The sequence below is a fragment of the Ornithorhynchus anatinus genome, chromosome 17 (assembly GCF_004115215.2).
Source record: "Ornithorhynchus anatinus isolate Pmale09 chromosome 17, mOrnAna1.pri.v4, whole genome shotgun sequence".
NCBI classification, from domain to species: domain Eukaryota; kingdom Metazoa; phylum Chordata; class Mammalia; order Monotremata; family Ornithorhynchidae; genus Ornithorhynchus; species Ornithorhynchus anatinus.
Genome location: NC_041744.1, coordinates 33,331,716 through 33,358,617, shown reverse-complemented (window position 1 = coordinate 33,358,617; position 26,902 = coordinate 33,331,716). Strand labels below are relative to the sequence as shown.

Genomic DNA, 26,902 nt, shown 5'->3' with positions numbered 1-26,902 from the left:
CCTGACTGCCTTTGGCATCTCCCCGGAACACCAAGTTGTGTAGTTTTAATCCCTTGAACTTTAGATTTTTGGCACCTCATATAAACTGACTATGGAAAGAAATTCTTCACGGTTTTCATGGCCTGTACAAAATGCAAGTCACATTTTGTTGAATGTTTCCGTTTACATTTCTGAACTGGGATTGTGAAAAATGGTTTCCCATATCAAAGCTAACCTTTCTTTAGCACCTCCTTAGCTAGGTTGCTGATGACAACTACTGTTTTTTTCTAAATCTTGGAGGCCTCAAGGGGAGTCTCATTTTCTCCCATATAGTGTGTGTCTGAATTCCTTCTTTTCATAGATCTGGCACACCACTACCTCAGCCCTCAGTGCTTTAGAACCACATCTGAGTCCACACTGGAGAGTGAAAATAGCTTAACTTCAGATATTTCTGTGTTTCTCTGCCATTCCTCTGCTATTTTCTGTCTAACCAAGAGAGAAGACTTTTTCCCCATGGCAATCTTTTTCCCTTTCATACTTCTGTTCATTTAAACTTTGAGCCCTATATAGGAGAGGGACATTTTGTCTGATCTGATTATCTCATATCTATCCCAGTGCTTAATACAATGCTTGGCACATAGCCCACACTTAAATAGCATAACAAATACCGTAATAATAATGCTTTCCTGAAAGATGGGCAGAGTGAGGGGGGTAGGTATAGGGAGAGTGCGAGGGAGGAAAGGGGCACAGACAATTTTCACTGTTGCTCAAAGTGCTTAACTGAGAGACTCATCTTATGCTACCACTGGGCCCCACTGATGCTGCCTTGTGACTGTAGGCCATAAGCTTCTTGTGGGCAAGGCATCACGTCTCCATCTCTATAGCATGGTACTTTCCCAATTGCTTAGCACCATGCCCTGCACATGGTAAGTGCTCAGTAAATACCATTCAGTGAATTCTTGAGGGAAGCAGTTTTGCCTAGTTGAAAGCTCGCGAGTCTGGGAGTCAGAGAGTTCTAATCCCAGCTCTGCCACTTGCCTGCTATGTGACCTTGGGAAAACCACTTAACTTCCCTGTGCCTCAGTTCCCTCATCTGCAAAATGGAGATTCTACACCTGTTCTCCCTAATACTAAAACTGAGTCCCATGTGGGACCTCATTATCTTGTTTCTACCCCAGTACTTGCATACAACAGCAAATACCATTATTACTATTATTAATAATAAGAGGATCTCCCTCTGCCTGAGCCCAGACCAGTCTTCCTTCCTTGAAGAGCACGACTCAGACCTTAGTGAATAAGAAGACTGTAGCATAACTCACTTGCACCTTAAAACATTGTAATATCAACTCTTTTTAGAATTAACTCTCTAGGAGCCTTTATTTTTACTGTACCAATCTGTATTCTCAGGCCACTGCCAAACATCCCATCATTTTTTTGCTAACCCATTGCAGCCCAACCATCTGTCTTACTTTTTTTAGTAGTGTTTAAGCTAAACTACATAACCTATCTTTTATTCCTTCTGTAGTAATATGTGACATTTTACTATGTTTAAATATCAAATACTAAGCACTTAGTATAGGCAAAACTCTAAGTGCCAGGATAGATTCAATCTAAGGAGATCAGCAATTATAAGAACAATATGAGAGTTCACAATTTCATTAAAGACCAGGAAAAGAACTGACTGCATGGAGTTTTCATTCATTCAATAGTATTTATTGAGCGCTTACTATGTGCAGAGCACTGTACTAAGCGCTTGGAATGAACAAGTCGGCAACAGATAGAGACAGTGCCTGCCGTTTGACAGGCTTACAGTCTAATCAGACTTTATTCCCTAGAGAAGAAGGAGCTGAGCTTTTTAACATAAATATAAGCCAAGGTGCTGAAAGACGCTTTATGTTTTAACCTCAGAAGTAGAGAAGCAGTGTGGTCTAGTGGATAAAGCATAGGCCTGGGAGCCAGAAGACTTGGGTTCTAATCCCAGCTCCATCACCCGTCTGCTGTCTGACCTCAGGCAAGTCATTTAACTTCTCTGTGTCCCAGTTCCCCTCATCTAAAAAATGAGGATCAAGACTGTGAACACCATGTGGGACAGGGACTGTGTCCAACCTGATTAGCTTGCCTCTACTGCAGTGTCTAGTACAGAGCCCAGCACATTGTAAGTGCTTAAGAAGGACCATAAAAAATTAAATAAAAAAGGACAGACCTCATGGACAGTGTATCAGGGATAAGGGAGAGAAAAGTGTCAAATCCTAAAAGAACAGACTGTGTCTTCCAGGGCTGACGGAAATCCATGATGCCTGCACATACAAAGGGCTTAACAAATACCGTAAAAATAAAAATGAGAAGGGTATTTCTATTGAAATGATTAAAGCCCCTCCCTGAAAAAAATGCTTTCAGGAGATGAATTGGCAGAGGGCCAGAGGGCAAGTAGAGCTTGAGGGATTGTCAGTTGGTGAGGCCTTTATTTCCGCACAACACTAGTGAAGGGAGATCAGTTGTGGGAAGCCAAGAATAATGCCTGAACTCTGGTTGGTCCTGGGCTTTGGGTTCGCCCCACACAGGTCTATGAAGCCTTGTTTGCTCTCTAGCAGTTTTTGGCGTCTTGTTCGAGCAGACTCCTTGCCCACGCTCCATGTGCTGCTGCTTCCATAGGAGGAGCTGGAGTCCTGTCAGTCAATCAGTCGTATCTATTGAGTGCTTACTGTGTGCAGAGCATGACGCTAAACACTTGAAAGCATACAATATAACAATAAGCAGACACATTCCCTGCCCATAATGAATTTACAGTCTAGCCGGAGAGTTCAGGGCGGGAGAATCCTAAGATCAGTCATTGCTGGAGACAGAATGATAGTGAAAGATGGGTCTGTTCTGAGGCTGAGCATCTGTGCAGAGGAATTGATTATAGCATCAGTGGTTTGCTCAGATCCATGCACGCTCTCGTCCGAACAAGTCACGTTCCCACCGGTGCACCGAGGCTAATGAGTTAATATGCAGGCAGAGATGTATCCCATGGCAAAGTGCATACTTTAGCAAAGTCTTTGGCAAAGTCTTTGGCAAAGTCTTTTCCACGTCAACCCGCTACCAGCAGGCCCGCAACTAGAAGAAATGATGAGAAACAGCGTGACCTACTGAATAGAGCATGGGCCTTGGTGTCAGAAGGACCTGGGTTCTAATTTCAACTCCACCACTTGTCTGATCTGAGACCTTGAGCAAGTCACTTCACTCCTCTGTGCCTGCTATCTCATCTATAAAGTGGGGATTAAGACTGGGAGCCCCAAGTGGGACATGGACTGTGTCCGGCCTGATTATGTTGAACCTACCCCATTGTACAGTACAGTGCCTGGCATGTAGTAAGAACTTAATATTCCTCTAAAATGTCAGCTCATTGTGGACAGGGAATGTGTCTACCAACTCTGTTATACTGTACTCTCCCAAGTGCTAAGTAGAGTATACTGCACACAGTAAGCACTCAAAAAATACAACTGATTGATTGAACATACACACACAACACCCACACAAAGAAAAAAACCTCCACAAGTGTCCTGATTTCCAGAACCGGGCCCTATATAATGGCCTAACAGCAATGTTACTGGAGAGCTGCAGTCTGATAAATGCATTCAAGTCATGCACTGGAGTCCCACACTACACAAAAGGTTTTTAGGTTTTTTAATAGTATTGGCTAAGCACAGTGTGCCAGGCTTACTAAACGCTGAGATAGATACTAACTAATCAAGTTGGACACGGTCCCTGTCCCACATGGGGCTCACAGTTTTAATCCCCATTTTACAGATGAGGTAACTGAGGCACAGAGAAGTTACACAAGTTGCCCAAAGTCACACAATAGACAAGTGGTGAAGCCGAGATTAAACCCAGATGCCCCTATTTGTTTATTTCAGCTTCATGATGGAAAAAAAAGTGAGTTTTCTTAGGGAGTTGGTGGTAAATTCCAATATTTTCCAAAGCTCAAAGCGTTCGATAGTGATTTGAAGTCTTAGGCTTCATTGAGATTCTTTTTATGAGCCATATATCTGCCCTCTGGAGTAGTGGTGTGAGTTAACACTCAGTTTTATTGCTGCCCTCAACAGATTTTATATAGTCCGCTACAGAGAAAAGGATAAAGAGAAGAAATGGATCTTCCAGCTCTGCCCAGCCACGGAGACAGTAGTAGAAAATCTGAAGCCCAACACGATATATGAGTTTGGAGTGAAAGACAACATGGAAGGGGGAATCTGGAGCAAGATTTTCAATCACAAGACTGTTTTAGGAAGTAAGTCCTGATGAGAAGTAAGTAGGCTTCTCATCATTTCCGTTCCGGTTCTGCCTGTAGCTGCCTGATCTAAGAGTAGATTGCACACACATTGTTACTCTGTCTCCAAATCCTTTCTATAAATTCCAGTTTACTGGGTCACAGGGCAGGACAGTAAATGATGTGTTTCCAAGCACCGCTGAATAGTGGGTCAGTTTGTTTTCTAGCACTTGGATGGTGGATCAAAAGGATTAGAACTGAAAACTCCCAACTGCTTTCAGAATGCTTGAAGCATGTAATGCTTGAAGGAGTAACACAGCATAATAATTATCCAGGGCTGTCCCTGTAGCTAAAAGAAAAAGTTGAAAAATATAAAAAAAGATTTTAGAATAATTAGGACGATATTAATTCTGCAAGGGATCAAGGAAATGCCCATTAGCAGAAGGAAGCATATGTCCAATGGAAAGAGCACGAAACTGAGAGTCGGAAGAACCGGATTCTAATCCCAAAGTTCTGCCGCTTCCTCATCTGTAAAATAAGGATCAAACAGCTGTCTTCACTCTTAGATAGTAAAACCAGTGCAGGACAGGGACTGAGTTGAATCTCATCTTGTATCTACCCTGGCACAGTCACAAGTTAAAAAATACCAGTGTTGTCATTATTCAGGTGAAAAGCAGCAAGGCCTAGGGGATAGAGAATGGGCTTGGGCAATCAGACCTGAGTTCTCTCAACCCGGCTCTGCCACTTGTCTGCTGTGTGACCTAAGGGAAGTCACTTAACTGCTCCTTGCCTCAGATATCACATCTGTAAAATAGCGATCATTTCTGTGAACCCCATGTGGGACAGGGACTGTGTCCTATCTGATTAGCTTGTATCTACCCCAGTGTTTAGCACATAGTAAGCACTTAACAAATACCATTTAATAAAAAAAGGAATAGCAGAATGGCTGCCAGAGTCAGGAGAAGGCTTCAAGGGGAATCAGAATCTTAGGATCCCAGTGGGGTCCTCTGGGGAAAGACTGACCCCCTCCCTCATTCCTGGAAGGTCCCCTCTGCCCCTCCAATGTCCCCGGCAGAGGTTAGAGTGAGGGAAGGGGCTGTCCAGAGGATTGTGGGGGACTCTCCCTGTGGATGATAAGCATCTGACAGTATTGTCTTCTTCCTGATCATTGAAGTGCTGTCTCTGTTCCCAGCTATGTGCTAATTGCACCCATAATGAAGGGAAAATATTCAGGGGTTAGAGCGTAGTTATCTGGAAATTGAAAATTCATTGTTCATCTGTCAGAGGTTTGCCTTTTTTATGGTACTTGTTAAGTGCTTGCTGTGTGGTGTATTAAGCACTGGGGTAGTCACAGATAATCAGGTTGGACATATTCTCTGTCCCACATGGGGCTCACAGTGTGAGCCCGTTTCTAGGCTGTGAACCTGTTGTGGGCAGGGATTGTCTCTCTCTGTTGCTGAATTACACTTTCCAATGCTTAGTACAGTGCTGTGCACACAGTAAGCACTCAGTAAATATGATTGAATGAATAAGTAGGAGGGAGTAGGATTTAATCCCCCATTTTACAGATGAAGTGACTGAGGCATAGAGAAGTTAAGTGACTAGACCAAATTCACAAGCTGACAAGTGGCAGAGCCAGGATTAGAACCCAGATGCTTTGTCTCCCAGGCCTGTGCTCTTTTCACTAAGCCACACTGCTTTGAATATCGATCAAAATGGAAGGAAGGAAAAGATACCTTTCTTGTTCCCTCCAGATAATATTTCTATTCACTAAAAGTACAGTTAGTCACAAGATCTGATTTCCTTTCAATGATATTTTGAGTTGTTCATCAGCGAAAATAGGTAAAATTATAAATCAGTAGGCCCTGCGTGAAAAACAAAATGCATTATACTTGTGGAATTATGTCAGTGGTTTGAAGAAATATAGAAGCACTTCAGTTGTGTTTTAAGAGTCACTATATCAATGTATAATGGTATTGAACACATTCGGTGGGTGCAGAACACAGTACTAAGCACCTGGGAGAGTGAAATATAACAGAGTTGGCAGATACAATCCCTATTTACATATATTTATTTTGAAGCAGTGCCAGGGTGAGCATATAAGAACTCTTGAAATCAATAGAAGTCCTGAGCTTCCAGAGGACAGGGAATTGTGTTCATTTAACTTATCCTCACACTGCCAGGTAGGTTTCCTATGTTGAGTCTATCTCCTTAAGAGGAAGAATTAAAAATTATTTCAGAGAGGAAATCATTCAGGTTGGCTACACAAATGATAATTTGGCTTTGAGTTGGGACAAGATGCAAAGGAAATAATGCTTGGTGTTTTTTTTTCCTGTTATATCAGCAAAAAGCAAAGGAAATGGGAAAATCCAAAGTACCTTCAGCCAAATCCATACAGCGGTAGGTACCATATGTTGGCTAATCAAAGCTGTATAATCAGAATATTACTGTTACATTGTGTATTTGGTATAAGTCTGTCTTAAGTGGAAAGGTGACTACAACAGCCAATTGATAGCCCTGGGCAATTATCAAAACTGCAAAGTAGATCCTATATCTCTATAGTTTTATGGGGGGGACGGGGGGTTATTGTTTGGTTTGTTGTTGCTGTTTTAATTTCAGCTGAGAACCACCAGGTTCTGGGAGAGAAAAAATGTGTTATGTGGGAGAGCCAGATTGGGAAGACCTTAATGGGAACTAAACCAACCCACATTTGCCCTAACCTGGTTTAATAAGCTGTTCAATTTTTTGTGTGAAATACATGGGAATGTAGAAATCTGTGGAACATGCCTTAGGTGGTGTATTGGAGGCTATCAGGTGATTTGGGCATTCCTCAGTTAGATAAATAGGAAAAGCATGTTTAAAACTCAGATAAAAGCAGCTTCAATGAGGTTCAAATGTGAGGAGAGAGGTGATGCTGAGGATGTAGGAAAACCTCTGGAGAATCTGGCTCAGGGAAGACTCAATTCCTTGATTTGGGAACCGAAGGAATTGAACTGTCCTTGAGGTCCATCAACTCGAAGTTCTCAGGAGAAGTTGTCATCCTCATCGGTTGTTGGGCAAGGATTGTTTCTATCTGTTGCCGAATTGCTTAATACAGTGCTCTGCACACAGTAAATGCTCAATAAATACAACTGAATGAATCCACAAGTCATCGCCCACATTATTGAGACCCTCCAGAAGCTGGGGGAGCTCTAGCTGGGCAGTTGCTGAATTTAAATTCTAAAGAAGGGCTGATGAGATAGCTTAGTCCTGCCTCTTCTCAATGTCCCCTGAAGCCTTAGGAAGATAGAGAAAGATTCCCTGGTATGGCTTGAGGAACTCCAAGGAAATACAGAGACAGGAGGCAAGTTTAGTACCTCACTGCAAGCTCCTTAACTGAATCAGAGTAGTGACTCCAGAAAAACTGGTTGCTGAGGAGATTTTCGTATAATTGATTATCTCTTCCCATCGATGGTAGGGTATTACAAATTTTGAAGCAGTACTGCTTAGTGGAAGGAGCACAGACCTGGGATTCAGAGGACATGGGTTCTAATCCCAGCTCTGCCACTTGCCTACTTTGTGACCTTGGACCAGTCATTTAGCTTCTCTGTGCCTCAGTTTCCTCATCTGTTAAAGAAGGATTACATAATACCTGTTCTTCTTCTTTCATACCTTACTTCTTTTGTTACTCTCCTTAGCACTCACATTGGTTTTTTGTTTTGGTTTTTTTCCAAAAACCCATTTAATAGATACTGTTGATGTTGATGGTGGGGGTTTTTTTAATGGTGTCTATTAACCACTTATTATATTCCAGATACTATGCACTGGGGTATATCATAATCATCAGTAGTATTTACTGAATAGTTTCTGGGTGCAGAGCACTGTCTAAATGCTTGGAAGAGTACAATACAACAGAGTTGGTAGACACATTCCCTGAGTAGATTCAAGTTAATCAGGATAGCATATTCCCTGTCCCAGTAGCGCTAACAGTCTTAATCCCCATTTTACAGATGAGGTAACTGAGGTACAGAGAAGTTAAGTGACTAGCCCAAAGTCACATAGCATACAAGTGGTTGAGCCAGGATTAGAACCCAGGTCCTCTGGCTCCCAGGCCCCTGCTCTTCCCACTTGGCTTCTTTGGTAGAAGTAGAAGGAATATATATTTGCAGGAAAGAAAAAAAAACTTTCAGGAAAGACCAGATTAGTGTGTAATAGTGAGGCCGTGCTCTTGAAACAGGTCAGAGTGTTCTTTACTTTTTCCCAAGTCGACTAATTGTTGTTTGATGTGTGTGACTTCATAGACGCAAGCTTGTCCCATCCCCTGGTCCACTTAGATTTAGTCTCACGTCAAAAGAGATGCATTTTGTCCTTCCCCCATTTTGACTGCCACATCTAAAGAAAGGACATTTCTGGTGTCAGGGGAGCAGGTATAGGATGGATTCCTCAGCAGGATTAAGAGGCAGAGCAAATATTTGTCCCGATGACTTTTATTCCCCTTACCCATCATAAGCAATGGGGTTGGGAGGGAAGCAATCAGTGTAGGAAATGACTTCCTGCCTCTCTGATTCTGAGCCCAAAAGTTTATCACTTCAAGCTGCAAGGTGGAGTCCCCTTTGACTCTGGCCAGCAATGCTGGAGTTGGAGCCTGAATCTCATGTTTATTTACAAAGCGAAACACAACCTTCACTCAGAGTTACATTCAGACTCATCCAATAGCCATGGTTCAGGATTTCCATCTGATCAGCAGAGGCAGACCCCTCACAGGGACATCTCTGTTTCTGGGTGGCTCTGGTTCGGGAAAAATTACAGTTTAGGAAAGCCTGTCATACCTTCTGTGTACCCACCTATGTTGACCTTCACATTTTAAAATTGATTTGGCATTGAGAGGTTCCTTTAAAAGTCAATTGTGGAGTCTGCATGAGGTCTGACTCAGTTCTTGAACTGAATGTCCAATTATGGAATTCCAAATCTGCATTAGGCGAAGATAACTTCAGGCCAACATTAGTGGGAATCCTGCTGTGAAGACTGAGAACTATGCCCTGGGAGCCATTACCTCTTACTTCAGAGCTTGCCCTTGGAGTTATGATGTGTTTGGCCTTTTTCATATCCACCAGCTCCCTTCCCTAACCTCAGTGAATCGTTCCCCAGAGAGACTCAAGCCTTTAGTCTCTCTGTTCCTACTCCATTGCCAGATATTGCCCCTCTGGGCCATCCATGCTGGATGAGGAAGGGAGGATTGCTGGGTAGGCCCTAGCAAAGAGGAAAGGAATGGTTCTTCTCTCCCTGCCCCAGTCATAAGCACATTGCTGGAACAGTCTGCAATCCCCTACCCAACCCCTCTTCACCTTGCATGAGGGAAAATTAGCCTTAATGTGGAGCAGAAATTCCTTATTAACAATTTCCAAAGGCCAGGAGGAGAACATAAAGAAAATGGTATTTGTTAAGGACTTTCTGTGGGCCAGGCACTGTTCTAAGCGCTGGGGTAGATAGAAGATAATCAGGTTGGGCAATGTTTTAAAGGGGGTGGGGAGAGGAACCTTAAAGGAGGAAAATAATTTTTTAAGCTGTAGATCAAGAGTATGTAAGAGTACTGAGAGTATTAAGACGTCAAAATGCTTAGCACTCAGTAAATACTGTTGATTAATTAATTGATGTAGAGAGACCTCAGGAAGACTGGGAGACCATAAAACAGTGCAAACAGGTCATGGAGTGTGGGCCTTGCATAAATTCGTTTCCTCAACCCCACAAACATGGAGCAAAGGAACAAACTGAGTAAGACCCGTTTTCTTTCACGCTTCTATCTGAACAGTTTTTGTGAGTTCCCATTAAAGCCTACTGATGAATTGGAAAAATATTTATCAGCTGGCATTCTATACACAGGAATTATCCCTTAAGATTTTACCACCTCTTCCCTGATGTGTTTTGCATGGGATGTCTAATTTCACTCTGATTCGATCCTCTGTTTTGTCAGATTTTTTCCAATCATCTTAAGGAATATCCCCAATTTTGGTGAAAGGAAAAGTGGTCAGTCTATAAATACAGTATTCATGCAGTTTCTTTCATTTTACCAGCCCCTAGTTGTCCCTTAAGCCAGTGCGTGCTTAGGTGATTAGAAACCCTGCTGTTCATATTAGATCCACAACTTAATAAGGCAAATTCCTGAAATGTAACTGGGCCAAATCTGCCTGCGGAGGTGTTTTAATCAGGTTTTCCTCTACTCACCAGAAACGTAAAATCTTTCACAGCAAGCAAGGTGTCAGCTTCAGTAATACCCAAACTAATGGAAATTCAAAGCCAGGTGTCATATATATCTCTTTTGTTTAAAATAAAACATGAAGATATCTAGACTGTATAAAGACCATAAGATAGCATGTCTTCGTGTTTTTCATATGCACATGGATCAAGCTGTCAGAATTGTGGAATTTTTTTTTTGGAGACAGGCGACCTTAGCCAGAATTTAACTGACCAGGACTATTGGTTTGGAAGCTGAGTTGAAAGAGTAGCCATGAGGAATCGTTAAAGGCTGTGATGACAAGCAGACAAAGCCAGAAAAGGGGAAAAAACACCACATTTTGCCATTTCTGGTTCCTTGAATATCAGGGAAGTTTTAGTAGGATATAAATTCAGCGGAAACTCTATAAAAATTAGGATAAAGCCATAGTGCTTTAAATTCCCCCCCCCCCCAACACTTTGTCTTCCTTGTTTTAAAAGTTATTATTACTTTGTCCCTTAGTAACAAAACTTGAACTTCACACAGCCAGATAAAGAGTATTAGTTTGTCAAATTCTCTAACTCCACTAATCCTAGAATTTCTTGGAAAAATGAAAGCACCGAGTGTTATGGAAAATCACCATTTCCATACTTTTGCAGAACCATTTTACTCAGATAATGGTAATGGTAATAATTGCTATTTTTATTATTCTTACAGTAGTGTTTCTAAAGTGTTTACCTTGTGCCAAGCCCTGTACTAAGCCCTGGGGCATAGATACAAGATATTCAGGTTGTACATAGTCTGTGTTCCACATGGTACTCAGAGTCTAAGTAATGTTTCTTGTTGTCATTTTACTGAAACATCAGGCTGGCTGACCTAGAGTAGACTTATTCCTCTCACGTTCCTATGTCACAGTGGCGAACTCTTCTTCTGGGGAGGAAGTTTTGCAAACAGAAGAGCTACATATTCCAGAAGAAATGAGGATGGGCATAGATCAGTGCTGGACACCCCAATATCTATATGAGACACCAAGGAAGACATAGTAAGCGCTTAACAAATATCATGATAAAAAGGCACCTCTATATAAGATATATGTATATCTATATAAGGCACCTAAGAGATGCCTTTTTATCATGATATTTGTTAAGCGCTTACTATATGTCAAGCACTGTTCTAAGCTCTGGGGCACTGATCTGAGTGCCAGAGATTTTAGAATTAAAATCTCTGCAGGGGGAAATAAAGTATACCTCTTTTAAAATATGGAGCTCCCTATTAACAGACCAAACAGCATCACATTGAGAAGCAGTGTGGCCTAGTGGAAAGACCTCTGGCTTAGGAGTCAGAGGACCTGAATTCTAATCCAGGGTCTACTACTTGTCTGCTATGTGACTTTGGACAAGTCGCTTCATTTCTCTGGACTTCAGTTCCCTCATCTGCAAAATGGGGAGTCAATAGCTGTTCTCCCTCCTACTCAGGCTGTGAGCCCCATTTGGGACCGGATTATTTTGTATCTACCTCCTCATTTAAAGCAGTTCTTGACACATATTAAGCACTTAACAAATAGAACAATTATTATTATTATTTGCTAAAACCATGAATGCACTTTAGAATGCCTCAGTCATGGTACACGAGCAGTTTAACAAATTCTTTTGGTGAAAGATTCTCACTTCAGTGCCTGCTCAATTATCATGATCCATAAGAATTTTTAGGGTGCTCAGTTGGTCCCCTGTATTATGAATGTATCAAATGTAATGAATAATAATAATAATAATATTTTATGTGTAAAGCACCTTGTGCCAGCCACTGTTCTAAGTTCTACGGTGGATACAAGTAAATCAGGTTGGCGACAGTTCCTATCCCGCATGGGGCTCACAGTCTTAATCCCCATTTTATAGATGAGGGAACTAAGGCACCGAAAAGTGAAGTGACTTGCCTAAGGTCACACAGCAGGCAAGTAGCAGAGCCAGGATTGGAGTCAGCTCCTTCTGACTCCCAGGACCATGCACTATCCACTAGGCCATGCTGCTTCCAACCTGCACTGTTGAATGGAATGGATGGAGGACAAAAGAAATGACCACAACTCCTGGGCTCTCTTCTGTTCCAGCCCCATTCCTTCCTGGCACAGTCTTGCTGCCACTCCCACTCCCTACCCCAACCCAGTCCAATCTAGGCACCAGTCTCGTCCCCAGCTTTCATTCCACACCTACAAGCCAACCTGACCCAGCTTGGCTCCTCTTCTCCCTCTGCCTTCACTTGGCTGGTCTCTCTGCCTCCTAGCTCAACCACCTCGAGCCAGAAGGAAGGTGACTCTCCAAAAAACAAGAGTCCTGAAGGAACTATTCCTGTTAGCCATTTTATCACTGAGGAGAAAAAAGAACTGTGAATGAAGTGAAGAGCCAGCCCTACCTACTGTGGACGGCCAACAGAGGCTGAGGAGAGAGGTAGTAGTGTTTTGCGATTGAGACTGCAGAGCACACTGTGGCTGTAGAAAGGCCTCTATCTAGTTCAAGAATATGAAATGATCACCATTCTGGTTCAGGAACTAACATCATTTTCCTTTCTTTTCAGCCACCCTATATTGCAAAGAAGCTAATTCCCATTACAGTAATCAAACAAGGTAATTTGTGTGGCTTTCTGCACTCGATGTTTATGGGACGATTAGAAAAAGACCATTCTGTTTTGAAGCTAAGAATTGGAATGTGTTTTATCTGATTAATGTGCTCTGTTTGGCTGAAGGCAGTATGGTCTGGAGGCGGGAGATTGGGATTCTGTTCCTGGCTCTGTGACCCACCCATTTATTCTTACATGAAACATAAATTCCTTCCTGCACATTGATTTCCAGGCATTCCATCAGCTTTTCTCCCTCTTACCTCACCAATTTCTTCTCCTACTTCATCCAGCATAGACTCATAACTCCTTCATCACTAATCCTCCTAACAATTTTGCTCTGGATCTCCTGTCTCTGACTCACTGCCCACATCTTTCCCCCAGCATAGACCTTCCTCCTCCCTCAACTCCATTAGACCGCACACCTTCTTACTGTCAAAGCTTTCTTGAAAAGTCGCTTCCAAGAAGTATTCTCTAACTGACCTCCCCCTTTCCTGGTCATGTGTTTTTCTATTTTTTTTATGGTATTTGTTAAGCGCTTACTATTTGTTAAGCAGACTGGCCTAGTGGAAAGGACATAGGCCTGGGAGTCAGAGGACCTGGGTTCAAATCCTGGATTTGCCAACTGCTTGCTGCATGACCTTAGGCAAGTCACTTAACTTCCCTGTGCCTCAATTCTCCTGTTCTCCTTCCTACTAAAATTAGGAGCCTCATGCGGGACAGGGACTGTGGCCAACCTAATTGACTTGTATCTTCCCCAGCACTTGGAATAGTCTTTGAGACATAGTAAGCACTTAACAAATACCATAAAACAAACTATGTGTCAAGCATCCTACTAAGCACTGGGGTAGATACAAGATAATCAGTTTGGACACAGTCCATGTTCCACATGGGGCTCACAATATTAATACCCATTTTACAGATGAGGGAACTGAGGCACAGAGAGGTTAAGGGACTTGCCCAAGATCACACAGCAGACGAGTGGCAGAGCTGGGATTAGAACCCAGGTACTTGGAATTTCAGGCTCATGTTCTACCCACTAAGCCACACTTATCTCTCACAATTGATCTATTTAGGTCAAAGAGTCCCAAAATGCACACCTTAAGGCTTTCTTTTCATTACTTCCCGGTTTGGAATCTTTTACTGTTTTCTAATTCCTGCACAAATTGTGTTTCCTCAGTGATACAGAATGTCACACACCGCGCCTCTTCAAAATCTCCGGACCGGACTTCCCTAGGAGGAGCCATTTTAGGTGACTGCTTTCCAAACTGTATCCTAATCATCTGTATTTATTGAGCGCTTACCGTGTGCAGAAAACTGCACCTAGTGCTTGGGAGAATACAATATAACAGAGCTGATAGACACATTCCCTGCCCAAAACGAGCTTTCAGTCTAACTAGAGGTCTCTTTAGAACCTGGATCTCTGGGTGTTAGTGTTAGTGATTTTCATTTGTTCAGTTTGCTTTCCCTGGTATTGTCTAATGGAAGAAAAGAATCTTGACAGTTTGCCCAAAGGGTTGTGTGGGTTGGAAGGCAGTAGGAGATCAGAGCTCTCTCAGTGACTTGCCTTGGGTTGATGGACTTGACTGTTCTGTTCTTTATAAAGTGGACAATATGCCTGCCCTTTTTTGGGATGATTCTTTTGTTATTTGAAGTACCTGGCAATGTTTTTGCTCTCGCCTCCTTGTCTTACTCTGTGTGTGTATGTGTACACGAAGAGAAAGCTGGCCTTCAATTACAAGATAAAGCTACTAATGGTAGTCTTTCAACCACACATGAGGGTGCTTAAAGGACAGTCTCTTCCACTCTTTAGAACTAAATATGTAGCAGGGCACTTTTTCCAACCCACTGCTCAATCAATCAATGGCATTTATTGAGCGTTCACTGTATACAGAGCACTGTACTAAGCACTTGGGAGAGTACAGTATAACAGAGATGGTTGACATGTTCCCTGACCACAGCGAACCTCAGTTTGGGTGAGCGGAGCATTCAGGAGGAACTCAATTTAACAAATTGCCTCCTTAGCAACCCAGAAACCCACACTGGGCTGCTTTTTACATAGGACTTGAGTTTGGGCTCAGCGGGGAAGGGAAAGAGATTCTAACCATCAGCTGGGTATGGGTTTGATTCTGACCTCCAGTCACTTTGATAGATTTCACTGAGTCATTCTCATGGTCATCTCTTTTCAAGAAATCATCATCTCGGTTGCACAGGATATGAAAAATGAAAGTCATTGCAGATCTTGTCTTAGCATGTTAACCACTACCATGGTTAGAAGCTATTAGTCTGGTTTCTCAAATCCTTCATGTCAATTTTGATCTCAAAAAGCTTGAAAGCTTTTAAGAAGTTGTGCATTTTCAGGGAGATTTTACTAGAGAAAGCAACAAGCACTCTAGCATAACAGCACATGGCTACAAGACTCAAATGCTATTTGGTGGTAGAGAATTCTAATTTAGCACTGTCTTGTGTTTTTCTCTGCAGTTCACCTTATTGTTCCAGGCCTCAATGAAACAAATCTGAAACTCCCTTCATCCATAATGTTGGACATTTCACAGGCAGTCAAGTCACAGCTTGGTAAGTAGATAGGTTCCAAATTAGCTTTTGGTTAAGTTAATAGCATTTTATTCTGGGGATACTGAAGTTACACTTACTTTGCCCTCAACATGTCTTCCTCTAGCAACAACCACAACAACAAGAATCATAATAATAGTATTTGTAAAGTGCTCACTATGTGCCAAGCACTATTGCAAATACGGGGATAAGTACAAGATAATTGGGACAGATAATAATAATAATAATGTTGGTATTTGTTAAGCGCTTACTATGTGCCGAGCACTGTTCTAAGCGCTGGGGTAGACACAGGGGAATCAGGTTGTCCCACGTGGGGCTCACAGTCTTAATCCCCATTTTACAGATGAGGTAACTGAGGCACCGGGAAGTTAAGTGACTTGCCCAAAGTCACACAGCTGACAAGTGGTAGAGCCGGGGTTTGAACCCATGACCTCTGACTCCAAAGCCCGTGCTCTTTCCAGTGAGCCACGCTGACAGATACAGTCCCTGTACCACTTAAGGCTCACAGTCTAATGGGGAGGGAGAAAATGCATTTTATTTCCATTTTACAGATGAGAACACTCAGGCACAGAGAAATCAAATGACTTTCCCAGAGTCAAACAGCAGGCAGGTGGCAGAGCCAGGATTAGAACCCAGTTCCTCTGACTCCCAGGCCCATTCTGTTGCCACTAGGCCAAGCTGCTCCCCAAATTATTTTTTGTATTGTTATTTCTTGATGAGTTTAGGTGGGAGGAATAAAGCTATGAGGACTAAAAGAATAGTTCGTGCTTGCTCAGAGGCGGAGCTTCCAGGAAATCCCAATTCTCCTCTTTTCCTCTTGTACTCTTGAGTTGGATGGGAGAGGGATGTTGATGAAATAAATAAGCTCAGATGGGTGGTGGGAGGACAAAAATATTGTTAGGAGAAGAGGGTTCATGGGGAATCATTGAGCCCTGCGTGTGCTCAAACAAAACCAAATGATTCAGCATGGCCTAGTGGAAAGACGGTGCTTAGTGCTCTGCATACAGTAAAGGCTCATTGAATTATGACTGACTGATGGAAAGAGCACAGACTGGAAATTAGAGGCCCCAGAGAAAATACCATGAAAGAAATGCTGACTTGTTTCAAACTACCAATATATACCTGAAATCCATTATTTAAAGTGGATTTAAAATAAAGAAATGATTTAAAACTTTGTTATCCTGCTCCAAACTTTGTCCACAGTCCTTCCCACTGAGTCTTAGTCTCTGTTGACCCATAATTCTGGTTTGATAATGAAGTTGTCCCTTCCTCCTTAAACCACAGTTTTGTGGTCACTATTTGCTAACTCGCAGACATTAGCCATGCAATATTATATCTGAATAGCATTGTAAAGGCAAAAAATAATAGTAAGTTTACTCTCTTGAAAAATATGCCTGAGAAATGTCCGTGTCTGTAATTGAAAGGCTGTGAGAAAGGATGTTCAAAGGTCAGAAAATCAAGACTATCAGCAAATCTTTGAAAAAACTAAGGTGCATATGCCCAAGCATTTTAGTTGTGAATTTTCTTCCTCCTGTGCCACTAAGGTCCTGAAAACACTAGAGTAATGGGTTAATGAAGGAATGTTTGAGACAGCTCAGTTTGCTAAACTGTGACTCCTTTGGGCATGGTGTAGGTGGGTTTCAATATTGGGGAAGTTTGTCTAGCATGTTGGTTGGTCCTGGAAATCTGAATTGGGAGAATGATCATCTCCTTGGAGCTAATTATTTCTCCTCTTACTTGTAGCTAATGAGAGCCTGGCTTTACCTGCTGAATCTAAAACACCAGAGGTAGAAAAGATCCCAGCCCAGACAGGTAATCTGAACTCTTCATTTGTTTTGTAGGGGAAATAATACCGTTCTTTTCAAAAAGGCAAATGCCTTGACTGAAATGGCCTGCCCAAAAGCTCTATTTCCCTTGGACTAAGGGATCTCTGGTCTGTTTTGAGGAAGAGCTCTGGTTTGTTTTTCCCTAGATTTGGGCTAAATTGAAAAAAGGGGCTCTAGTTCATCTGTGGAGGAACACGATCCTTATGTATGGAGGCAAGCTATGATGTGTAATAGAGGTAGTGGTGGGAAGCAACAGGGCTGCCTGAGGGAATTCGGCTTGATGAGCAGTGGCTGACATTAAGGAGCCTTCTCAGCTGTCTTTCCAATAAGCTGATGGATTGTATCACTGAGGGCTCTAGGGGATGATAGTTGGCTAGAAGTTGGTCTGAGCAGAGCATACAGGAGGGACATGTAGTTGGACTGATGCTTCTGAGACTGAAAGGATAATTGTGGTGCTCCTACCTCCAGAAGGAGAGAGATCCTCAGAAAATTTGCAGTGTCCTTCCAAGTTTAATTACCAGTTTAATTCCAGGGCTCTGTCTCCATCAGTGGAGGAAATGTCATTTAATTGGACTCCTGTACACCCATCTAAGAGTTTGGCATAGACCACCTAATACCTCTCATTTCCCCCCCGTATCCACATCCCTAACTTTTCCTTCAGTAATCTGTTAGGGACCTCTTGACCACGAATCCATTCAAAGCCTTCTTACACCACTAGACTGTAAGCTCATTGTGAGCAGGGAAGGTGTCTGTTTATTGTCATACTCTCCCAAGCATTTAGTACAGTGCTCTGCATACAGTAAGCACTCAATAAATACTGTCAAACTTGTTGATATTTTCAGTCAGCACAATTTCCCATGGGAACAAATTCCATATGCTTGATTCCTCCTGAGTGAAGGTTTCCTTTTTTTTTTTTTTTTTGGAACCTATCACCTCAAGGTCCAGTGCCCCTCATATTAGAGGGATTTTTTTTGTTTGTTTAAATAGGATTCTTAAGTGCTCAAGTGGAAGGCACTAAATTAGGCGCTGGGGTAGATACAGGCTAATTAGAACAAAGTCCTTGTCTCACATAAGGACTATTTTTCATCCCTGTATTTCAGAGGAAGTAACTGAGGCACAGAGAAATTAAGTGACTTGTCCAAGGCCACACAACAGAGAAGTGGCAAAAGCCAGGATTAGAACCCAGGGCCTTCTGACTCCCAGGCTCATATTCTATCTACTAGAACCCACTGCCTCTATAGAGTTGCGGGGAGATGAAGTTAAGGGCAGGAAAGTGGAGCTTGTATGTTAGGTATAAGCCTCATTTTTAAATAATACTGACAATTCATAATCAGAAGGTATTTTCCTTTTGACTAGCTCACTGGTTCACCAATCTTCAGGCCACTGTGTGGGATTTAGAGAGGAGAATCTTACCCATGTAGCAACTGCCAGCTGCCTTCTTGTTGGAATGATTAGCTTCTTTGGGATTTTTTTTTTTAATTTTAAAGACCAGATGAAGCTAAAAAAAGTTAATTATTGCCAAATTTGAGAGAGCAATCTTTCTACTATCCCCAAAGTGACAGCAATGAAAATAACAATTTCTCACAGCAAGAAATGACAGCAATATCAATCCGGTTAGTAAGCCTGATTCTCATGGATAAAGATCCCCCAGCAAATATTTATGTTTGAGTTATATGGACTGTGGGGCATTTTTATCGACTTTTCAAATTTGCATATTCCTTTGCTGTTCATCAGTGGATAGCCTGTTCACTCTATCCTTTTTCTTGGAGCTCAGAGCAAGCAAGGATCCATTCATAGCTGCCAGAAGCAAACAGGTGGAAGTAGATATGTTTCCACTGCCTGGTCTCTTCCCCACTGTTCTAAAGAGGGGAAACTAGGATTTCCTGGGAATGAATTGGGAACCATTCCAGTCTGTTAAAGTTGGACATGAATAGAAGTTTGAGGAGAGAATTTGTTCTCCTTTGTATGTCGAGGGCAACTCGAGAAGCAGTGTGGCTTAGTGGATAGTGCGCGCCTGGGAGTCAGAAGGACCTGGGTTCTAATCCCAGCTCCACCTCTTGTCTGGTATGTGACCTTGGGCAAGTCACTTCACTTTTCTGTGCCTCAGTGACCTCATCTGTAAAAGAGGTTTAAGACTGTGAGCCCTGTGTGGGACAGTGACCATGTCCATCCTGATTTGCTAGTCTCCACCTCAAGTGCTTAAAATAGTGCTTGGCCACAGTTATTATTAATATTAGTATTATTATTATTATCTCTGGGGGTCCAGGGAGCCTCAGAGAGCCTCTTTCATTATCTGTCCTCCCTTGGCACAGCAGGGGATGGGAGTTTTCCACAGCTTGGGCTCTCACTTGCCTTGTTCTCCGCCAAGCTTTTCTCAGAATTTTCCCCTTCACAACCTCTTCCGCTCACATTTCTCAATCTTTTCATGATTACTTCATGTCCTCACCCTGCAACTCTGCCTGGCCTCATCCCTCACACCACTCTTCCAGATTGCACTGCTATGATTCTCTTTCTTTCATCTGTGGTTTCATCCAAACTTTTCCTTTGGTTTGGGACAGGAGGCAACTCATTTGATATAGTGTTGAGATCCATCACTGGAGTGTTTTGACAAAAGCAGTGATATTCTGATCCACGTAGGACACAGACCAGTTGTATTAACTGGGTGACAGAAACAAGTGCCACTGAGTAAACCTCCCTCCCCAAGTTGAAAGCACTTGCTATAGAATGACCCCAGACGGTATCGGGACATTTTCCTGGTGGCCCTTGGAATGAACTAGATCTTTTGCTCTTTCTCATGAAGTTGATGTCACCATTACCCTTAAGCCTCTCTCCTGGAAGTCCCTTCCAGAGGCTAGACATGCTGGGAATTTTCCTGGCCTAATGGGTGGAGATGGTTGGAGCAGATCAGGAATGCTTCTTTTTCTGCCAACATTTTCTACCTCAAAGAACAAAGTAGCCTAACACAGAACTACTGAAAATGAGCCACATGCACACCTATACACAACATGGTTGGGGTTTGCTAAACCCCTTGACTTGTGGATCTCTTTGCTTAAAACTGGATTAGTTTCCTGATATGGAAAAAAAGGTCACTATTACAGTGGTCCAGCAGTTCAATCCTGAAATAAATCTAGACTTGAAAGCTACAAGGAATAACAGGCTTATTTCTCCCCTGAACCCATGTATCGGTCAGGGGTACACACTCGAAAGTCCTTCTCTTCCAGCGCACAAGCATTAATAGCCCATTCCTTTTTTGTTCCTTTTTAATGGCATTTGTTAAGTGCTTACTTTGTGCCTGGCACTGTATTAAGGGCTGGAATAGATATAAGGTTGGACATAGTCCATGTTGCACATGGGGCTCGCAGTCCTAATCCCAATTTTACAGATAAGGTAACTGAGGCCCAGAGAAGTCAAGTGACTTGTCTTGAAGTCATACAGCAGACAAGTGGCAGGGCTGAGATTAGAACCCAGGTTCTCTGAATCTTTGTCTTGTGCTCTTTCCACTAGGTCACACTACTTTTTGCATTATCTAAAATGCCCTGAAGTATACTTAAAATCTTCCCCTTCTTTCCCAATTCCCTCCCACTTTCCATCCTAAGAAACAACCCACCCTGAGTACTTTTAACTTGTATTGTCAAAAACATTCTCAAATCCTCCTTCCTATGTAGCTGCTTCTTTTTTTGTTCTCCCCAGTCAGTGGTATTTATTGAGCACTTTCATTGTGCACAGCACTATTGTAAGTGCTTGGGAGAGTTAGAAGGACACCATCCCTGCCTTCAGGGAACTTACAATCTAATAAATGGAGTCTACCGGATGACTTAGAGATACAGCAGGCTCCCCAAGTTCAGGTTATTTTAGGGTTCAAGCTTCATCCTGTTTATTCCATCACTTTTGTATGAGCATAAATGTTATCATTTAGTGTGTGTTGTCTCTTGGAAGCCAGGCAGGGACCTGGGTTTGGACTGCTTTGGGCTGACCCCTACTATTCCTGTTACCCGCCTCAAAAAACATTTTCTAGATGATAGAAAGTTTTAGGCCTCTCTCTATTTCAGAATGGAGATATGTAGAATCCCTCTGTTCCCCATCCAGTAGCTGGGGGATCTGAGGGTTTGCTTTGAGGCTTTGGGAGAATTCTTCACCTTATGCCTTTTGTGGGAAAAGAGAGATCAACACATTCTAGGGAAGATTTTGAATTGTACATAGGTTTTAACCCATCAACTGTGCAAAAAGCTGAATTGATCCCAGGCTGCTCTTTCTCAAGACTGGAAAGGGGCTCTTTGAGGTTTCACAGGGCAGATACATAAATGTGGCATTTGTTGAGGGCCTACTATGAATCAAGCACTGCACTAAGAGCTGGGGTAGATACAAGATAATCAGGTATTGAATCCCCATTTTGCAGATGAGAGAACTGAAGCACAGAGAATTTAAGTGACTTGTTCAAGGTCACACAGGTAAGTGGCAGACCTGGGATTAGAACTGAGATCCTCTGACTCCCAGGTCCTTGCTCTTTCCATTAGGCTACACTCTCTCTCTCCTGGGGAAGCAGCTGAGTGTGGTTGGGAGCCGGGATGCTGGTTTTATTTCTGAGGGTCTGGGGCAAGTAGCTTGACCACTTCTTTACTTAAGGTGCCTGAGAGATAAATATGTCCCTATTTTCCAAGAGTTCTGGGAGGGTGAGTGAAACCTCACCCCTGAGATAAAATGACTTTATGCTTACTGCTGTTAGTATGATTTATGAATCCATGCTGTTCCTGGCTTTGGGGAGGATTTAACATTTTACCTCTCTTGGTAAATGTAGCTTTTTATGTTGCAGTGACCACGGAAACGATCCCAGGACCTGCAGGGTCTGATGTCCCAGAAATAAGAGAAGCAGCTCCGAGTAATGCACCCTGCCTTTGTTTCTTCAAAATATGCCATCATATAAGGCCCTTCTAAGCCTCCTGCATTCTAATCTCTTTCCTCTTTACAAGCACAGTTACTTCTCAGCTTCTTGGTCCATGCAAGACTAGCAACATCTCTGGGCTGTTTGCGACTATAACTCTGCTTCCTAAAAGGCTCGTTCAGCTTCTTTTGCTGCTGGCTCGAACGTGGAACAAAAAGCCGAAGAGCTGCCTCCTGAAAACTAACAGCTAGAGTGGGGAGAAGGCTTAAAGTCATGTGAGTGTGTTCACGTGCCTTAGAATGGCTTTGGGAGCCCTGTGCCATTTAACCTTGGAACATCCCCTAAAAGTGTGAAACTCTGGGATTTGTTCCCCAACTTCCTCCTGTGCCTCTTGTCAGTTGCTTCTTGTCTAGGCCCTCAAATGGAACCTGTTCTGATGTCTTCCTTTGCTTGAGGGAAGGAGAGAAGCAAGGTATCCAGATCTGCTCTTGAGGGGTTTGTTCTTTCACCCCACCCAATGGCATCTTGTTTCTTGCTTCTAATTTTAATGGCCGGGTGAATGCCTCAGGAGAAAGCATGGCTTTCCCCATGAAATGGCATTTAGGGGTTCTCAGAGATTCTCACCTCGTTTGGGTTTGCAGCACCCCCCTACAATCCCTGTGTCCAACCGCCGAACCTGAAAATATTAATGACTCTCTTCTCTGATGTAGCTCCCAGCGAAAGCAGCCTGGAAATTTCCCAGCCTCTTCTGACCCCTAAGGCTGAATTTCCACTGAGCACACTAGGTAAATACTGGGCATGGGTTTGGGGATTATCTCCATAGCAGGCTGAAAAAATTCACAGTCAACTTTCCTCAGATCCAGTTTGGCCTCAGCCAGCCTAATCTCAGGGGAGCAGATGGAGAGAGAAACTGCTTGAGGTGTTCTGGAAATTAATTTTTTTAATAGCTCTATAGGGTATTTCTTAAGCACTTACTATGTACCAGGGACTGTACTAAGCTCTGGGGTAGATACAGTATAATCAGGTTGGACACAGTACATGTCCCATGAGGAGCTCACAGTCTTAATCCCCACTACAGATGAAGTAACTGAGGTCCAGTGAAGTGATTTGCCCAAGGACACACACCAGACCAGTGGGGGAGTTGGGATTAGAACCCAGATGCTTCTGACTCCTAGGCCTGGTCTCTATCCACTAGACCACTCTGCTTCTCCATTCCAAACCTTTATTTTCTTAAACTGAGGTGAGAGATCTGAATTATCTCTCTTCTCCTAAAAGTTCTGTACTGATGGAGCATAGTCTGTGGTCAAATTAGGTTGTACAACTTGAAAGCCAGCAGGGCCCTTCCCATATTATCTTTTAAATATCACTCTCAATCCATTTTTCTCTTGACTAAAGGATGGCAATTGCAGTGTATCTGCAAGTCACCTTTAGCCTTGAAGATATCTCTTGTTCAGTGAAAAAAAATTTCCATTTTTATCACAACGATGTACCCCAGAGGCTGGACTAGAGATCCCATCCCAATAAAATTTGACTATTATCTTCGCATCTCTGAGGTCACAGTTGAGAATCAGTGGGGGATAAACAAGAAAGAAATACACTTTTTTTTGCCTGTTCAAGAACATTTTTTTTTCACAGGCCCAAGTTGGTTTTTATTTTCTCTTTCAACTCATACCTCAGGTCATATAACTCTGTGTGTGCATCTAATTCCAGATCCCAACAGTATTCCAGAATTTCCTCAAGTGAAAACATCCCCCCCTCCTGAAAAACCCAAGGGAACACTTGGTAATGCCAAAGTTTTCAGCTCCGTGGGTAAACGTGGGTCAGGGAGGCGGTGGCCCTTCTGTCTCCTTGAAGAAGGTTAATTTTCTCGGATTATCTTGCTTAAATTGGCAGGGCTGATGTAAGACAGAGAGTAGAACTCAAATGAGTTTTGTGGACATGGTTTGTTTGCTCAGTGGCCATTGACTGTGAGATTTACTGGCCTAACTGGGGCTACTTTCCCAGGTTCCAACTCTTAACTTTATCTTGTCACGTTTCACAAAACCACATCCGAGACTAACTTTTAGGTTTTCTTGCATCCTGAGTACTCACCACAAGCAGTCATCTCCGGCTCCTTTATGTTTACCCTACAGTAACCAACAACAAATGCTCCTTCTCTTTCCTTAGCTTCAGACGAAATGCCATGGATTACTACGACCCCCAAAATGTCTGAGCCTCCAAAATATCTCCATCCTAAATCTGGTAATTGCCTTCTTATTAAAAGTTTTTGAATTTCAAGGACAATGTTCAAACCTGCTGTCAGATGGAAATCCTTAAGTGAATTCAAAACACTGAAACCTGCTGTATTGGCGCAGAAATTCTAAAAGCCTTTTCAATGTGTTTTAGAGAAACCAGCATCAAGAGGTTGAAAACTCATCTAGATCACGAACTGTAAAGAACCTCCATGTTTTTCTCTTTCCAGAGTTCTCTTCCCTTTCAGATAAGCAGCAATAATGACTGTGGAGCCACTTTGACAGCAGAGCAATCATATCAGCTTGATTGTCCCATATTTTGAAGGGTAGATAGCACCATATTGTCCCGTATTTTGAAGATCATATAAAAAGGAGCCTGTTGAGAGCTGGTATTTCTGTGATCTGTTCCGTATAACTCCTTAGGTTGAATTTCCATACTTTCTAAAATATGGCAGAGTTTTGTTCAGTGCTTGAAGAAATTTAAACTTATCATTGCTATCTCAAGCACAGAAAGCTATAAACATCATCTCAGGATTGGCTCTTTTAGCCATGAAAACTTTCAACAAGTATTTTAGACTAGCTCTCCATCAGAATAGACATAGAACCCTAGAACAGATATTGCCCTAAAACTAAATTCATTCTTTAAATACAAAGAAGTTGCTTTCTATGGCTTTCATGTGAGGTAGGAGTGTATTTATGTATGCTTGTGTGTGTGTGTTTGTGTTATCCAAGAACCAAGGCTCATGTCTTGCTTGTGATGAAGACATGATCCACGGAAAATCTCGTTCAAAATTTCATGCTGGAGGAAGCTGTGAGAGCCGTTTTGGTTGTACTTTGTTGTCTTGGGATGGATCTTAAATATTTCTGTGATGCTGGAGTTACAAATTAATTCTCTAATACATAGAGAAAGACAGACAAGCAGTTCTTAATGCAAAAACCTCAGATTTAGCATTCAATTTTTGTGCCATCTAAATAATCTTATATTTTTAAAGGTAAGAAGAATTCGGTGTAGTTTGATAACCAGATTGAAAGCCTGAAAATGGAAATAGAAGCAATAACCTAAATTAATTTACCCAAACAAGATTAAAAGACTGATGGTACTTTCTCAATTTCCAAAAAGACAACCAAACAAGCTGGTTTTTTCCATTCAAGCTACAATTTCATTGTAGTTGCCATAACTATAAGTTCAGCATTGTCCCTTTAATTCACTGTTTTGTGCTTTCATAAAAGCAGCCAGCACTGAAAATTTGCATCCATCCCTGGGCCATGCTCCCTGCTCCTACTTGCTTGATCTCCTTTTTCCCCTTTTGTTTTTATCCATTTAGCTTCTACAGACACAAGGGCCAACTTGCCTGCTATCACGCCAAGATCACTGGCATGTTGGATCATTTAAGAATTTTGGTGGATGACCCCTGTTCCCAGAAGGCAGTGAATGAGAATACACATTTAATCAACCTATTGAGGATTGTTGTTTAAAGGGGACCTCTTTAAATCACTACAATGTATCAAATTTATATTTGTATATGTTATCTGAAAATCATAACAGTCCTAGCCACTGCTAACCATTTTACTCAGCTGTCAAGAAATTAGTAAACTTGACCCTTTGTTCTTTGAGAGCCTTTGAAATAACTCTGTTTCAGACACAGGACCTCCTTGGAATGGCTGGTACTTCAGTCGAGAAGAGAAGTATGCTGCAACTGTTGACTGAGGTTTTCAGGCCTCTGGGAAATGATGTCCAACTTTTTCCCGATCTGTTTCTGTTTTTCTCTTCAGCCTTACCTGACTTGACATATGTCACGTCCTCTCCTCCGCCATCTGAAATTGCAGAAGGCACTGAGGCAGAGCCTGGTAAATGTGCTACTTTATTTTGAATCTAAGCAGGGTTTGGTGATGATCCTCTATCATGTTGCCTGGAGAAAAAAGTGGCTAAGCTATATTTTGGGGTTCAGTGAATGAATAAGAGTGGAACGGGAAGGAATGGAATTGAAAACAGCAGTGTGTGTCAGAAGTGACAGTGGTCATCGTGATGGTCAGTTGAAGGGCGGGAGCAAAACTGGAGAGTAGAAAAGGAGTGAGTGGAGAATAGTTCTGGGGGATCAGAGTTCAGAGAGGAATTAGTCTAATGCCAGTGTTGGAGTGGAGTTAATGAGTGAACAAAATTGGGATTGAACAGACACGAGATCATGATGACAGAGTGAAATCCTATTTTAAAAATAATTGTATGCTTCATAAATCTCTAGAATCTCACTCAATCTTACTGCCATTGCAGAGGATACAAGAACATAGCTTAGTGACGTGAACATATTTACTAATGATAATTGTATTTGTTTAGCATTCATTCAATCATATTTATTGAGCGCTTACTGTGTGCAG

At 42.3% G+C, this 26,902-nt stretch overlaps 1 protein-coding gene across 33 annotated transcripts in view; it reads left to right on the top strand.

Moving 5' to 3' along the window:
- Positions 1 to 26,902, top strand: part of LOC100089593 (ABI family member 3 binding protein) — a 169,579-nt gene that overhangs the window by 57,729 nt on the left and 84,948 nt on the right. For 29 of the 33 annotated variants that reach the window (XM_029082725.2, XM_029082724.2, XM_029082722.2 and 26 more), the window contains exons 5-15: positions 4,065 to 4,246; positions 6,570 to 6,625; positions 12,984 to 13,032; positions 14,203 to 14,274; positions 15,504 to 15,596; positions 17,337 to 17,405; positions 22,230 to 22,295; positions 23,009 to 23,083; positions 24,009 to 24,080; positions 24,465 to 24,539; positions 26,303 to 26,377. In XM_029082725.2, coding sequence (XP_028938558.1) covers positions 4,065 to 4,246; positions 6,570 to 6,625; positions 12,984 to 13,032; positions 14,203 to 14,274; positions 15,504 to 15,596; positions 17,337 to 17,405; positions 22,230 to 22,295; positions 23,009 to 23,083; positions 24,009 to 24,080; positions 24,465 to 24,539; positions 26,303 to 26,377 — 884 coding nt within the window. The remainder of the gene's footprint in view (positions 1 to 4,064; positions 4,247 to 6,569; positions 6,626 to 12,983; positions 13,033 to 14,202; positions 14,275 to 15,503; positions 15,597 to 17,336; positions 17,406 to 22,229; positions 22,296 to 23,008; positions 23,084 to 24,008; positions 24,081 to 24,464; positions 24,540 to 26,302; positions 26,378 to 26,902) is intronic. The other 4 variants (XM_029082733.2, XM_029082720.2, XM_029082711.2 and 1 more) reach the window with 3 other exon arrangements.